Source organism: Hemiscyllium ocellatum, chromosome 8 (genome assembly GCF_020745735.1).
Source record: "Hemiscyllium ocellatum isolate sHemOce1 chromosome 8, sHemOce1.pat.X.cur, whole genome shotgun sequence".
Classification (NCBI taxonomy): domain Eukaryota; kingdom Metazoa; phylum Chordata; class Chondrichthyes; order Orectolobiformes; family Hemiscylliidae; genus Hemiscyllium; species Hemiscyllium ocellatum.
This window is the reverse complement of record NC_083408.1, coordinates 69,955,135-69,972,489: the sequence shown is the minus strand read 5'-3', so window position 1 is coordinate 69,972,489 and position 17,355 is coordinate 69,955,135. Positions and strand designations below refer to the sequence as shown.

The following is a 17,355-nucleotide window of genomic DNA, read 5'->3' as shown; positions in this document are numbered from 1 at the left end:
ATTCCTTGGATGCTGCCTAACCTGCTGTGCTTTAACCAGCAACACATTTTCAGCCGGATTCTATGGCATGACTCACATTCCAAGATATTTCTTCGAATTGCAAGGATAGGATAAACATAAGTACAAAGGAAGTATTGGAAACTATGCCTAAAAATGTAGGACAGGAGGGAACTGTCAAAAAAGTTGAGATGATTTTGCAACAAATAGTTAGTTATTAATGAAAGTATGCTTTTATACATTCACCAGCAGATACTAAATACCATTGCATTTTGATACAATAAAATTAAGGTCTTACCTCGCAAGTTCATCTGATGAGCTGGAGGTCCATGGGATTCATCTTTGCTTTTGTAGCATGAAATGGATGTGTCTTTAAACGTGCACCAATATGGCTTGTAACCTTTGAGTGTTAATTTCTTTGGTCTACAGAAGGCAAAAAAGAATTATTTATAACAAGTCACTTGTAGGACAACACAAGTTTAAGAATTCGCAGGATGATCTTATAACTTCCAGCTGACAATGTACTGACCCATGTTGGTTGCCTCCAGTCAAATAGTCAGCATTCTTGCAAATAATTTGATGCAACATCAAAATAAATTCTCAATCTTCTTCGCTAGGGAAGGAACATACCGTCACCACCACCCTCTTCCTCTGATTAAATGGATTATTTAAAGTGATTAATTTATTTTTATGGGAAAGTTTTTTCATTTTTTCATTTGTTTTAAACTTTACCATAAAGAAAAATAAACGCTACAACTGCAATATATTCTTGTACTTCATAGATATCTGCAAAGGGCATTAGGATTGTGAATAATGTAGGAGGGTTTAGATTTCAAATGCAAACAGTGAACTTGCCACTCAGCACTGAGAAATTGGTCCCCTGAGAACGGAGGTTAAGACTGTACTACACTCTTGTTAAAAAAAAAACAGCTAGCTATTGGAAACTCATCATGCTGTAAAGTGAGATTTGCAATAAATTTAACTGCTTAGGAGGGAATATGAGAAACAGAAATTATAGATTTTAACTCAACATGTGAGCAAGGCACAAAAACAGAAATAGCTGGAGAAGCTCAGCAGGTCTGGGAGTACCTGTGGACAGAAAGCAGAGTTAATGTTTCAGGTTCAATGACCATTCCTCAGAACTGTTTCACTTTGATCTCTCTCCACATATGCTGCCAGACCTGCTGAGGTTTTCCAGCTATTTGTGTTTTTGTTTCTGATTTATAGCATTCACAATTCTTTCGGTTTTTGTGTGAACAAAGCATGACAGGGTGGAGGTTTTGGCAATTGACCAGCCATTCCCACTGGTTGCATTTTCATTCTGGAGTTACTTTCATTGATTCAAGCATTCATCTGGAGGTAAGTCAGTACCTCAGGAATGGTTGTGAATTAGAATCCTGCGATATTACTAGGGCCATGATGTTATTTGACCTTTGTTGTTCAGAATTTCTAGCCAACAGTCAATCCAGTTGACAAAACCTTGGAGTTGTGTATTTGACAACATGCAACACTGGAAGCATTCCATTTACTAGAGGTTGTATGCTATTATGCATCATGGCCCTAAAAGCATTTTTCAGATTGGAGATTGCTTTTGTCATTTTTTTTGCCTTGCTCATCCTGAATAAACTTTCACAATGTCATTGATGTGTTGTTACTTCGGAAAAATGGTTGAGCAAAGCAGAGCACTACCAGTAACACCTACATATTACTTTCAATGTATTAAACTGTAGCTTCACAATAATATTATGGGACACCAGCCACATAAAGTAATAGCAATTCAGATGGTTTACACTTGCTCAAAGAGATTGCTTTTAATAAGCACTTTAAAAGAAAAAAAAGTGGTGGAGAAATGGAGAGTCGTTGACAGGGAATTTCAGAGGTAGAGGTTTGCTGTTTGCTGGATCAGGTGACTATGCTTTCCATTAGCTGTCAAAGTTACTAACCACATGTTATTTATTTATATATATTTTATATATAATATATATATATATATATATATACACTGCCCAAAACGCAGTACATCTCCCACATTCCCAGCATGCAATGTGCAAGTGTATGAAGCTAGTCACCAATGCCCTACTTTCCACAGTCAACAAACAGATCACCTTTCCCATAGATACCAACACTTATATAGACTGCACTGATTTAGCCCTGATGGCACCAGCCGCTTTCATCAACAGCAAAAAGCCATCATTCAATTAACGTCGAGTTTATGTGTGATCACTGTAGAAAGATCAAATCAGTGCTGGTTTCAAAAGCAGCTGTCAAGATTCCTTCACCCTGCAACATTCCTATTATTTCAACTTTCCAGTAATGTAGGGGATTACTTCGGGGGACACAGCCGACAACAACTCACTGCAACCTCATCATGCTGAAACAGTTCAGATAGAAAAATCAGTGCCACAGGGCTGCAAAATAATGGAACATATTACTGTGCTTTGGAAAAGGTTACATGCCACAATAGATCAGAGAACTCTTACATTATATGTATCAACGTGATGGGTGCAGGCTTAAGAGCTATGAAATGATTGTGCTGACCGAAGGGCCAAATGAGACAAGGGTAATTACTGCCAAACACAATAATGGCTTTGAATTCATTATTCATCCAGCAACATTCACAATGCCTTTCCTAAAAAATGTTTACTAACTTCACTACCCCTAAAAGAGTTACTTCTCGATTAGTTTCAACAAAATTGGTAAAAGGCTCCTGCTGCTTAAAATACACATAAACAGCAATTTCTTGAGGCTCGAATCAGATGAGATTCAAAAACATCAGATCAGGTTTATTCATAGTTTAAAATTGAGCAGAACAAGTTTCAACTTCAAAGCAAAAACCCTTGTAGTAGCAGTACAGTCGCTTCCCAAACAAAAGGATGACATTTGTTTAAGCAAAAAAAATTTACTGATATAACACACATTTCACACAATTATAGCAAAATCAGAATAAAACATATATCCCACCTGCTAACATTCTATAAGTTTTATCTGTTTGCCAGCTCAAGAGAAAAAAAATATTGCTTTTAATTTTATAAAGAAAGACTCTCAAAAGGGTTACATTGGTCAAAATGGGCAGACAGGATTTAATTGTAGAAACATTACCCCCCAGAAAGCAAAACCAAAAAAAGGGAACAGAATAGTGGATAAGGGAGGAGTTAGCTTGGAAAATGTGAACAAACAAAATCTTACTTGAACACTTTAATATGGTCAGCCAATTCTGGAATAGAAGTGATATCACCCTAAAACAGGAATAAATTCTCAGTTAATTGTCCAATTTGATAGTATGATAATATTCATTGTTTAGAACTTTAAAAAAAATGCAATTTACTATTGTATTTGCATTGGTTATTAACAGAATATGACAAATACTTCTGGGTTTAAAAGACAAAGGACACAAGTATTAACAAAGGAAGGAGTAGAAGATAGGCAAAGTAACAATTCTGCTGCAGGACATATCAAGAACTCAAACAGGACTATTGCATTTGAGTAAATTCACAACATCCCTTAAAGTTTATTCCGACAATGAGCACAAATGACTCCACTGACTGTCAATGTGCTGGATATTTCTAGGTACCGGACAGTAATCCAATCATAGTGGTTGAGTTACAGATTTGTTCACTGAATCACAAGCTAAAAATTACATATGATTTCACATACCAGAATGGTTGATGTTTTGCCACCTTCCAAAGTAATTTCCAAATCTGATAGGGCTGCATCTACTTCATCCACTTCTTTTTCACTGTTGTTCATATGGTGGTCAGAAGACATAATGGACAATTTGTTGATATGGTACTGGGGAAAACAAAACACTTAATTTGGTATATGTTCTGAAACTAAGCAACTTATTACTTGTTAAAACAAACACTCATTTTATTTCATTACATAGTACAGAGGCTTTTGGCCAAATTATTTAGAGAAGGGGCATTTTGGTCATTTCCTTCATCAAGAGGCAGAATTTCATATATTTTTGTAGTATTTGAAACTTTTGATGGAGATTATCAGTTTAACTGCTGATCAAAAATAATCATCCTCAGCCAGACGACGGCTTTGACTCAGATGTAGCATTCTTGGTGTATTGTGTCTATCTCCCTACATTAAAACAGTGATTAGACTTTAAAATGTACTTAATAATAAAGTTCAGGAGAAGTTTAGCAGATCAGGCAACATTGTGGAGACAAAGAGTGATAAATGTTTCCAGGCCAACATGACTCTTCTTGAGAATTCACCCAAATAATTAGTTCTGTTAATGAATGCAAAATTGAAGCTACAGACAGATCAGCCAGGACCATGTTAAATGGTAGAGCAGGTTGTGAGGCCAAATTACCCACTAGATTAGATTCCCTACCGTGTGGAAACAGTCCCTTTGGCCCAACAAGTCCACACCAACCCTCTGAAGAGTAACCTCGACCCCCCCCAACTAATGCACCAAACAACTATGGACAATTTAGCATGGCCAATTCACCTAACCTGCACATCTTTGGAATGTGGGAGGAAAATAGGAGTACCCAAAGGAAACCCACACAGACACAGGGAGAATGTGCAAACTCCACACAGACAGTCGCCCAAGGCTGGAATCGAACCTGGGACCCTGGCGTTGTGAGGCAGCAATGCTAACCACTGAGCCACTGTGCTGCCTCTTTTAACTCATATTTTTGTATGCATGAATGCATGCAAGATCTGGACTACACTGCTTAAGTGTCAACATAGCAAGTAGTTAAGCTAATAATTAGGGTAGATGATTAATTGTCTGGTAGTTATAAACAGGAAAATGTGAGGCTCTTGAGGCATAGTGATAGTGTGCCTACCTCTGAGCTAGGAGAACGAGATTCAAGTCTCACCTGCTCCAGAGGTGTGCAATTAACATCTCTGAACTGGTTTATCAGAAAATCTGTAAGACTGACTGATTAATAAACAATCCATAAACAAGGATAATTTCTATTCCCCCAAATGGCTTTGATCAGAGTTGACATTAGTAACAGGAAGGTTGCCAAGAGGTGAATATTGAAAACTAGGAGTTTGTTTCAGACAGTTGGTTGCAATCTGAGTTAGTTTTGGAAAGAATGGCTGAAACCAACTATGACATGTCTGAATATGATTCCCACCAATGTTCTGTGAAATGGACTTTGTGATCAATGGAAGAATGAAACAGACACACAAAAAAAAAGTGGTTTGTCAAAGGAAAGAAACAAGATATTTACATTGTTGTTTCTGATTAGAAACAGGCTTAGGTGTAAAGTATTCTGAGCTGGAGGCTCAAAAATTAGGTACATAGGTGGTTTGTATGATTTATTAAAAATTATATGCAAATTTTTTAAGTAGGGGGACTTGCTAAATGAATACAAGTCATGGTCAGATGTTCTGATAAATATAGAAAGCTAAGTGGCTATTTCAAAAAGAAAATTCAACACAATTTAACAGACAATATTCAAGTTTGAAAAAGTTCTATTCGGAGATTTCTGATTCAATGGTTGCCTTTAAATTGTTGAACTATATTAGAATGTCAAACATAGGCAGACACCATTACTAAATGTTGAAAACCTATATAGTTCTTCCTCAATTTCAGAAACTTTCCTTTCAAAAGCACGATTTCCTGTTTCCTTCATCTCCATTTGAAGAGATCCGAAATCTGGTTTTGTTTCCATGTAGTTTTCTCCAGTTTTGCTTTTAATTCAACAATTTCAAGTTAAATCTCCTGCTGTGCAGCTTTTTGCAATCCTTTACATGTAATCCTGCTCTAGTTTCTAAGGGACGACGGTCAATTCTCCTGCATGTACATGACCTAGTTTGACAATAAACAGTATTTGTAACTGTCAGCTGAGGAGGAATTTGTTCTTCTCAAACCAAACCTATTGATTCAATCATGTCAGATGCCTTTATGTTCTTTTGCATCACTTTCGTTACCATCTAGAGTCCACTACAACACTCACTGTCTTTTCCCTCCCTGCCTTATTCTGTCTCTTAAGATACTTGCCTGACATTAACATATTTGATGTCATCTTTTTACCTCCAGAGTTATTATTGCTCTTTATTTTCTTGGAAAAAAACGTTGACTTTGAGCTGCAAGACGATTAGATTTTAAGAAACATGCTTTTGGAATACATGTCAAAGGTCTTAAAAACAATGCTGGGAAAACATTCATTCCCTGTGGTATTCGTGGCTCAAATGGGACATTCAGCAGTAACAAAAAATTAGAGGATGCAATGGCACAGCAATGCAAGACCATCCAAAAGCAGGCCTTTACACACTGCTTTACTGCTAAGACTTAAAAAAAATGAAGGCCTCAACATAATCAGCACCTCTTTTAAAACCAAAAGTTAAAATAGTTATTTAGCAACCATATCTACATGCAGTACTATATCCATTTCTAACCAGAGCAATGATTTACAAGCACACAAGTAGGAATCAGTTCCTTTTTAAAAATGTATTTACATCAAACAATCCTAGGACTCTAGTCCAGTGTCATATATACAGGCCTACATTGTTCACTTTTTAAAATCCCTGGAGAAATACATCATGTTGTCAAAGAAAGTATTAAGTTAAATGTTTTGGGCATTCAGGTTTGTTAACCCTTTGAAGGTGGAAGGAGCTAAGATTGGTCAGTGCAAGTAAGGTGGGGATAGAGTAGGGAAAGCAATATAACTGCATATATTACAACATAAATTGATGTACATATTTAAATGATAATGAAAAACTGAATCCATTTATATTGGTTCTGCAAGCACAGTCCAGTACTGTAAAAACAGCTTTGCAATGATAATTCACACCTCAACTTCCTAATCTAAAAGTATAATAATACTGCCAGAAGCAACTGAGGCCTTTTCCACTTTTTAGCAACATGAAAAAATGACAATACAATTCCTTTGTACTCACTTTACCTCATTGAAGTTCACAAAAAGCAAATTGAATGATCTTTATTAGTCGTTTGTACCTGTTCCAAAGTGACTGAAAATGACTGACATTTTTGCTTCCCTGTATTAATAGAAAGCTCTTTCTTTCATCCCATGAAAGGTGTGCAACTGAAGAATGAGCATGTCTTTTCACGTTCTCGTGCTGAATTCTGGCATTTTCTATTTGAATCTTCTGAATCCAGATGAAAATGGTATCAGCCTTGCACATAACTCCAGCGCATTATTAAGCCAGTACAAAAAATTAATTAAGCTTTAGTTCAGTGCTTCAGTAAAGTATTGAAGGAATGTAGTTCCATGCTTTAGATAGTGGAGAAATCTAAAAGCATATACTTCAGGAGAAATTTAGAAGAGCAGAGGTTTTCACATAGAAAAGTAACTGCATCACCAATAAACAGTGGCGAGGATAATAAATTTGACTGACACAGATTTTTGTTTTCATTTGAGATTACAACCAAACATATCAAAACATGATTTAAACATCAAGTGGAATTTCATGCTTTCTCTGCGTATCATCAGATGGGAGGATGCGGTGAAGATTATAACACCTTCCCAACTCTCTGCAATTTAGTTCAGGTGGGAAAGGTCAAGGATGGCATTCCTGCTTGAAGGCAAATGGAGGTCAAAGAACCACTCAAAGGCAAGTGTGCCTCTGATCTGTTGGGATAGGGTGGGATGGGGGTGGGTCACTCTCTCAGCTTTTGCATCAGCAGATCCACCATGGGCAAGGACGGGTTCTGCAGAAAGTCACACCCCTGTCCTTCACAACAAAGCCTCCTGACCAACTCTTCTGAAGCCCTAACAAGCCCCAGTGATCTATCTATCCCTGACCCCACTAACCCACTTTGCCAAGATTTTCCAGATATTGGTCATTGGTGGGCCTCTTTCAGTACCAGCAGTGACCACCATTTCTGATTTGTTGCAGCTTTGAGATGAGCCATCCCTCATGTACAGAAAGGGTGGTGGAAGATTGCCTCTATGGAAGCAGGAACACAAATAGAGGCCATTGGGCTATCTGACTTGGAATTATCCCTAATGGGGTTCCCAGAAATAGCGAGGGCAGGATTGACACCAGCTGATGACCATTAAACTCTCACCCAACTTTGCTGATACACATAGAACTGGATTATAAACCAAAGGGCAGGTTCTTTAAATGCCAAGGGAGAGCCCAACTCAGTGATTCACCACAATTTAATGCTTTGACTAATGGGCCCTTAGTTGTTACTAGGCAAGACTGCTGTACATTTCTAAGATGGTTTTCTCCTTCAGGGAGCTTCTGGGCAGAGACTAACAACACCAAGGTTACAGGGCCTCCGGGAGCAACAGCCAATTCCAGGATGACGGGCCCAGAGATAGAGGAAAGACAGCAACAGTGGAGCATCTGAATAGCACCAGGGACCCAGAAAAGAGACATCCCCAATGCCCTCAATGGCCAGCAGGTGCAAGGAGAGACTGCCAGGCAGCTTGTTGGGTGCAGGCCTTTCCCTGTTAATTTTGTGTGATGTGGGCCTCAATTTGGGCCATGGGCGGATGTCTTCCCTTGTTGCCTGTAAAATCACAGAGGGGTGATGATGGTTGGATAGAAGGAGATATACTATTGACAGCACAGTGCTGTGTGACAGGTATTCCGGTCTGGTTCCTGCCTGTAGGTGGCCCATAAAATCCAGCTATGATAACAAATACTGAAAATGTTTAAGAACTTGGATATGTAGAACATTAATTTCCTTCTAGTTATATCCTCAACACTACAATCTATTAATATAAATAGATATGTGTTTCTGACATTCATTTATGTAAGGTACTGTGGGTGCACTAGATTTGCATCATAGAATCATGGATTGTTCATGATGTTCTCCACAGCTGAATCCATAATTTGAGAGTCATCTCTCTATTACTCAATATTTGAAAATTAGAAGGTCAATTCTAGTTGAACACTGCAGCATCAGACTGGTGTAGCAGCGGTTATGTACCATTGACTGAATCACTCAGTTCACAAACAACCAACTGCATTGGATCACTGAAGAGCATTTTTGTACCCATTTTCAAGCATGTCTGGTGTAGGTTGAAATTACACACACAGCAGAAGCAGTGATAAGTGGGCAGCAAGCAGAAGTACAATTTCAGTGAGACCAACTTGCTTCCTTAAGGCAGGACTGGGTAGATAATTAGTAGATTTCCATGGGAGGAAAACACACACAAAAAAAAAATCACATCAAAAATGGAAACTGCGCATAGTAATGCAAGAATTCCAGTGACCTGACCAAAACAAATAAAGCACTCAACCACTTAGAATAGCACACATCAGTTACTGCTCAGCCTCCAAAAATTAAAAAGCTGGACAATCATCACACTCCATTCCTCCACTTAAAGTGGGCACTAAATTGGGATCTAAATATATGCACCATCATCTGTCCCAATAGCAGTTTCCTGTATACATGATAGTAAAAATGCTTTCCTCCACTTCAACAAGGTGATCTCAGATCTATTCCTCAACCATCTTTTGGAAGACAGTACTTCATTATTAGCCTTCATCTATTTCATGAATTATTCGTGAAGGACAATTTGTGCATCATGCCAAAGAGTCAGTGTATTAGAAGAGGCATCTCAATATTAAAACAATTTCTCCCAATACAAGGAAGATGCCATATTGATGGAGAAGCATTCTCCTTCAACAGTAACCATTAGTGCCTTCATAAACATTAACATCAGGAAATAGGTTTCCTTATTGAAGGCATCAATGAATTATGTGACAACATAGATATACAGGATCAGGAATATGCCATTTTGTGTCTTAAATATGCTCTGACAGTCTATGTGATTGTGGCTCATCTGCATCCTAACACCCATACCTCTCATTCTGGGAATGGTTAGTTCTGTTGCTTCAAGAGGGAAGGCAACAGCCAACAGGTATTATCACGGAACTGTTAATCAGAGACCCAGGTAATGTTCTGGGATCCAGGTTTGAATGGCGCCATGGCAGATGGTGGAATTTGAATTCAATAGAAATCTGGCATTAACAGTATAAGTGATGATCATGAATCCATTGCCAATTATCAGAAAAACCCATCTGGTTCACAAATGTCTTTTTAGGGAAGTAAACTGCCATCCTTACCTAGTCTGGCCTACATGTGATACCAGACCAACAGCAATGAAAGAGAGTCATAGAAATGTACAGCATGGAAACAGACTCTTCGGTCTAACTTGTCCATGCCGACCAGATATCCTAACCTAATATAGTCTCATTTGCCAGCACTTGGCCCATATCCCTCTCAACCCTTCCTATTCAGATATCCATCCAGATGCCTTTTAAATGCTGTAATTGTATCAGCCTCCACCACTTCCTCTGGTAGTTCATTCCAAACACGCATCACCCTGTGCATGAAAACGTTGCCCCTAAGGTCCCTTTTTTTGATTCTTAACAGGCCTCTGGGCAATTAAGGATGGGCAACAAATGCTAGCCTAGCCAGTGACACCCTCATCCAGTGAATGAATAAAGAAAAAAAGTTGAATGGAATGGCAAATTACCATTGACAATAACTTCCTAAAAGCAAATGCTCAGGATATAGCATCAGCAGCAAATAAGCCATCTATCAACATCAAATGTAAAATTCATGGCTGTTCCAGACACCTATAACAGCAATCACTTGATAAGTTTAGGTCTGTAGTGCACCTGGCTATTACAGATTCCCATGGTGCCCAAGTTCAATTGAAGCTATAGAAGCTGATGTGGTGGTTACCTTCATCGCAACATGAAGAACAATGCAGGTCCTCAGGCAGTAGACATTCCTATTGAGATACAAAGATGTACCTCTAGAGCAGACAATGTCTGAATTCAGCAGCTCTAGGTGGGCACGCATATGCAATTATGAGACACAACATGCACCAGCAGTCTCCCCCCCCCCCACCCCCCAAAAGAAGCAAATCCAAGGTGTTTCAGCAAAACATTGCTCAACCGTGAACCCACTGAAAAAATAAGTCAGTAATAGCCCAAATAAAAGCAAAATACTGTAAATGCTGCCGGAAGTCTGAAATAAAAAATAGAAAACACTGGCACACCTCAACAGATCGTCAGCATCAGTGGAGAAAGAAACAAAGTTAATATTTTCAGTCCTATAGGACTCTTCCTTGGAACACACATGCTGCAAAACCTGCTGAGTTTCTCCAACACCATGCCAATAAATCTTTTTTGCTTTAATAGCTGCTTGAAGATATGGCAATATTTAGGTTAAAATAAAACAAATTCTCTCTGTGAGCATGTTGCTAGCAACAGCAAAAGTATTATACTTTATATGCCAATTTATCTATTAGGAGTGTAACATCTGAACATTTGCAACTGCAGAAGCTACTGCTCCATCATTGAAATAGTATGAATTGCGCATGTGACATTCTATCAATACTGACAATGACCTGAATAAACAGCTGTTGCCCAAAAACAAAGGACGACCTGAACAGAGCATAAAATTTCAGTGCTAACGTTACCAAAAATGGATGCAAAGAAGTGTTAATCAATCAATATAGGTTTCAGATATACTTCACAAAAAGGTATAAAAACAGACTCACACTTGATGGAGGAAACAGAATCCAAACTTTACATTAAATATTTCAATGGAATGCTACTTTATAGGAATGGATTGCTCCGCTTACACTTGTGCTTTCAATTTTAGTTATTATTATTTTGCTTGAAAATGATGGATGTGAATATTATATTGAGATCCCTTGAGCTTCAGGCATTTAGATGCCAAAAAATACTTAGGAAATATATATTGATCTATTTAAAATTCATATAATTCTGCAAAGACAGGAAGAACATTTGAAACATTTGATGACAACAAGTTGATTGTTACATCAAGCTCCAGAACTTTCTAAATGACTTTGGATTGGATTTTCTGTACACATAAATATAAATTTGTTTTTGTCTAAACTAACTATCTGTTTTTCTATGCTGAAGAACTTTTTTGTTCACCTGGAAACGGGAGCAAAAAAAGGGGATGATCATATGACCTGGGGTATTCTATAGACCTTCAAATAATGAGATGGAGAAGCAAATCTGAAAGGCACAAGCATTATAAAGTAGTATTTATCATCCTTTATTTGTGTAAGAGAATCATTCAGAATTCCACATAGTATCCCAAGAACCACATGTACATGAATATATCTATATCTTGCAATATTAGAAAGAATATCCACAAATATGCTGGATACATTGGTAATATTCAAGTATCTATAGATTCTGAAAAAGATCAGAGGATTGGAAAACTGCTAACATAACACCTTTATTGAGAAAAGGAAGAAGACAATGAACAGGTAACTACAGGCCAGCTTGCTTAACTTTGGTTATGAGAAAATTTAAGTTTGTAAAAAAGGATGTAATACAGAGTATTTAGAGATGCATGCTATGATCAAGCAGAATCAGCACAACTTCACAAAAGGGATGATGGCATGCCCTGACAAATTTATTAAATTCTTTGATGAGGTAACAAGTGGAATATATAATGGGGAGAAATTGGATGTAATATATTTGAATTTTTAGAAGACTTTAGAAAAGATATCATATGATAGACTAGAGCTGAAAAATGTGTTGCTGGAAAAGCGCAGCAGATCAGGCAGCATCCAAGGAGCAGGAGAATCGACGTTTCGGGCATAAGCCCTTCTTCAGGAACCCTTCATGAATTTCTTCATGATAGGCTAGAATAAGGCAACAACCCAGGTTGAAAGTACCTTATTAGCATGAACAGATGATTGTCTGACTAATAGAAGGGAGAGTTGGAATAAGGTGGGGACATTTTGAGAATTGCAACCTGTAACCAGTGGAGTGGGAACTAGACAGCTGAAGCAAATGGACAAAAACTTGGCATATGGAATAGAATATGAGAAAATGTGAGATTATGCACTTTGGCAGGATGATTAGGGGAGCCAAATATTATTTAGATGAAGAAAGATTGCAGAAAGCCACAAATCTGGGATTCGTCAGTCCATGTATGTGAGTCACAAAAAACTAGCATCCAAGTACTGTGGTCAACAGAAAACACAAATAAATGCTGGCCTTTATTTCAAAGCGAATGGAATACAAAAGAAAAATGGAGATTTTGCTAAAACTATGCAAAGCACTAATCAGACCACAGCTGGAATACAGTGAAAGTTTTGGGGCCTCATCTAAGGAAATATATTTTTGCAAGGTTTGTGAAGGTTTGTAGCTCAGGTTGAGGTTTAGCGTGTAGGTTTGCTCGCTGAGCTGTAGGTTTGATATCCAGACGTTTCATTACTGGCTAGGTAACATCATCAGTGGCAACCTCCAAGTGAAGCGAAGCTGTTGTCTCCTGCTTTCTATTTATATGTTTGTCCTGGATGGGGTTCCTGGGGTTTGTGGTGATGTCACTTCCTGTTCGTTTTCTGAGGGGTTGATAGATGGTATCTCAATCTGTGTTTGTTTGTGGCTTTGTGGTTGGAGTGTCAGGCCTGTAGGAATTCTCTGGCATGTCTTTGCTTAGCCTGTCCCAGGATAGATGTGTTGTCTCAGTCAAAATGGAACCCACCATTTCGACTGGGACAACACATCTATCCTGGGACAGGCTAAGCAAAGACATGCCAGAGAATTTCTAGAGGCCTGACACTCCAACCACAACGCCACAAACAAACACAGATTGAGATACCATCTATCAACCCCTCAGAAAACGAACAGGAAGTGGTATCACCACAAACCCCAGGAAACCCATCCAGGACAAATATATAAATAGAAAGCAGGAGACAACAGCTTCGCTTCACTTGGAGGTTGCCACTGATGATGTTACCTAGCCAGGTAATGAAACGTCTGGATATCAAACCTACAGCTTAGCGAGCAAACCTACACCCTAAGGAAATACATACTTGCATTGCAGACAGCCCAAAGAACATTCACTCAGTTGATCCTGTTGTGGAGGGAGCATCTTGAGTGGAGAGATTGAGTCCATATCCACTGGAGTTTAGAAAAATGAAGCAACCTTATTGAAACAAAGGTTTTTAGGAGGCTAGACAGGTAGAAGTGGAAAGATTGCTACCTTTGTGGAAGAGTCCAGGGACACAGGGCATAATCTCAAAATAAGAAGTCACCCATTTAAGAGATGTGGAGATATATCTTCTTTCAGAGGATAGTGGATCTATAGAATGCTTTACTGCAGAGGGTTATTGAAGCTAGGTCATTAAGTATTCAAGGTTGACAGAGAAACTCAAGGACTCAATAGTTACAAGGGAAAGACAGAAAAGTTGAATGAGTTGAGCATGATCAAATCAGTCATGATCTCACTGAATGGTGGAGCAACCTCATTGGGCTGAATGGCCTACTTCTGCTTCTATATCTTTATGATCTTGTATAAAAAGCTTGTCTCAAATTTGAAATTCCTGCTGGAATTTCCATCAGATCTAGCAGGATTAGACTGATGACCAAGTTGTGTGCAAATAAGTCCTTAACATATACACCAGAAAAGCATGTCCAGAGTTCTGGAATTAATATGATTTGTGAATTCCAATACTTTCTTAACAGGATAGATGCAGAAAGATTGCTTCACCTCTGGCAGAGACGAGGACCAGAAGGCATAAATCTCAGAATAAGGGGTCATCCATTTAAGACAGATCAGGAGGAATTTCTTGTCTCAAAGGATAGTGAATCTGTAGAATTCTTTATTATGGAGGGCCCATGATTTACCTCTCTTTCTGAAGCTGCTGATTAGTTTAAATCAGAAACCATCTTCACATTCAAGTCTTCAGCCTTCGTGAAATATACACACCATGTTTCCACGTCCATGCTTTAGGGCAGACAGATATTCCATTCAAAAAGGCCTGATGGAAATTAGCAGGTCTTTCCAGGTAATCAACAGTCACTGCACTTCTAGTAAAAACTACAGTCAAATGCAGGCAGGCCCAGTTCAGTTTGGGAACCTAGGAAACCTGGCGGCATGGACAAGTTGAACAAAAGGGTCTGTTTCCATGATGTATGACTATGCCAGGAGCTGTTAGGGATCTAAATCTTAAATAATCTCTTTGGAACCATTTATAAAAGAAAAACAATGAAATAAATTAAGGTATAACTGAAACTACATCAGGTCAAAAGGCATAGTATTGAAATGCCATAGGATGATGTATACATAGAGTCAATAAAGAGAGTATATATTGACAAAATAACCTGAAGTATGAAATACACTTACAAATCAATAATTATGAATTTGAGTTTTAGTTTATAAAACCATTAAATAATGGGTGCAGTTAATGTTTTACAATTATTTCAACATATGGTAATAATTAAAGCATGTAATGTTCCTTGACATTTGACTGAAAAGAAGAATTTGAGGGGGTGTGGGAGAAAATATCAGCTATGGATTTGGTGTATATGGAGTTCACAGCTGGAAAGTACCATTCTTACTGACAAGAAAAAAATGACACTGTAGTCTTGGATAATTTTTCTCAAAAGGAAAGTTACAGTAAAATGGATGCCATATGTACTCAAAACATCACAAATGTAGTTGCTCACATCACAAATATCCCGAAGACAAACTAAGTTGGTAGATAGCAAAAAACTAACAGGGCAGCAAGAACTCTTCATAAACTCTCAAATTCACAGTTGTTAGATAAAGACAATAACTTTCCATAAGTTAAGATGTATTGAATATCTAAATATTACCATGATCATGAAATTTCTTCAATCATCATAGCATTAGACTGGCTGCATTTTCTTTTTGCAGTTTCAGTATTTTGGGTAAAAAAGTTAAAGTCACCATAGTCTTACCAGACTATAGGGCTGCTTGCTCATTGGAAAGAGATGATAGGTGGTGGTTTAACCGGAGGGTTACCACACCTCAGGTGAGGGGAGAGGTTGAGAAGGAAAATCCTTCATGGTAACCGTATCCAGTGCAGGATCTGAACCTATACTGTTGATGTCACTCTGCATCACAAGCTTGTCTTCCAGCCAACTGAACTCTTAGTTCCCAGGAGTCAAACCGGAGTACATTTGGCTTAAAAAGTAAACTCCTTTCATGACAAGTTTGTTAAGGATTAAATCTAGAAGAGATACAAATATAAAACATGCAGTGTATTGATCAGATTCAATTATCTTTTTTGCCACTTACAATGAGCTACATTCATTTGCATTACAAAAGAATGTTCCATGTGCCTTTCTTTGGGTGAGACATTAAACTAAGAATTAACTTCCTTGTTCAAATGTACATTTAAAGAAAACACACTTCAAAGATTAGCAGAATTCTAACCTTGTTCCATTTTCAATATTCCATTTTCAATCAACATGACCAAAGTAGATTAAGAGATCACTCATACCTTTTGCAGATATTTATACAATTGCTTATATTTTCCTATAAAGTAACTGTATGCTGGTGTAACCTAATATTTGGAAAGCACTTTCAAATATTTAAAAGGTTAGAATTGTGACAATGTTCTTACTTTCATTAAAGTGAAAAAACACACGAGATTTTGACTACCAGGTTGTTACTAAACATAGTAATCTTCCCAATTGTACTATGGGGTCGCATGGTCAAATAATTCATTAGGTTCAAAAGTCAGAAGTAGGTTTGGATGCTTTGTGTACTCTGATTTTACACCTCTTCAAAATATCTCACACCTACCCACTCAAGAGGCAAATGCAATGATGGCATTTATTTTGAGAGGACTTGAATATAAAAGCAGGAATGTATTTCTATCAGGCTCTGGTCAGACCATGTTTCGAGTATTGCTTGTAGTTTTGGACCCCATATCTCAGAAAAGATGTACTGGCCCCGGAGTGTGTTCACAGGAGGTTCATAAGAATCGTCCCAGGAATGAAAAGCTTAACATATGAGGAACGTTTGAAGACTCTGGGTTTATACTTGATGGAATTTAGAAGGATGAGGGGGGACCTAATTGAAACAAACAGAATACTGAATGGTCAGGACAGAGTAGATGTTGGGAAGATGTTTTGTTGGTATGAGAGATTAGGACCCGAAGGCATAGCCCTAGAGTAAAAGGGAAGGCTTTTTACAGAGAAGATAAAAAGAAACTTCTTCAGCAGAAAATTCATTGCCACAGAAGGCAGTGGAGGCCAGGTCATTGAGTATATTTAAGACTGAGATAGCTAGGATCTTGAGTATCTAAGGGATCAAGGGTTACGGGGAGAAAGCGGGAGAACGGGATTGAGAAACTGATCAGCCATGATTGAGTGGTGGAGCAGACTTGATGGGCTGAATGGCCTAATTTCTGTTCCTATCTCTAATAGTCTTAGGAAGGATACATATTATTTGCCGAAAAGGATATCTTTGTGAACTGTTCAGGGCAATTTGAGAAAACATCCAACAAATACACATTAAAAAAAAGGGGGGGAGGGGGCAAGTATTGCATCACAACTCAAGTGCCAATCAACAGATTAGTAACTTCTGGTGCCATTACCCTCTCCTTGGAGGTGGTGAAGAAGGGGGCATTAAGGGCAACTACATGGGAGAGA

The 17,355-nt window shown here is 38.1% G+C and overlaps 1 protein-coding gene across 6 annotated transcripts in view; it reads right to left on the bottom strand.

The window, feature by feature from the left end:
* fermt2 (FERM domain containing kindlin 2) overlaps positions 1–17,355 on the bottom strand; it is a 149,995-nt gene that overhangs the window by 29,575 nt on the left and 103,065 nt on the right. For all 6 annotated transcript variants that reach the window (XM_060829157.1, XM_060829155.1, XM_060829158.1 and 3 more), the window contains 3 exons: positions 3,652–3,786; positions 3,184–3,233; positions 296–420 (listed from right to left, as the gene is read on the bottom strand). In XM_060829157.1, the coding sequence (XP_060685140.1) occupies positions 296–420; positions 3,184–3,233; positions 3,652–3,786 (310 nt within the window). The remainder of the gene's footprint in view (positions 1–295; positions 421–3,183; positions 3,234–3,651; positions 3,787–17,355) is intronic.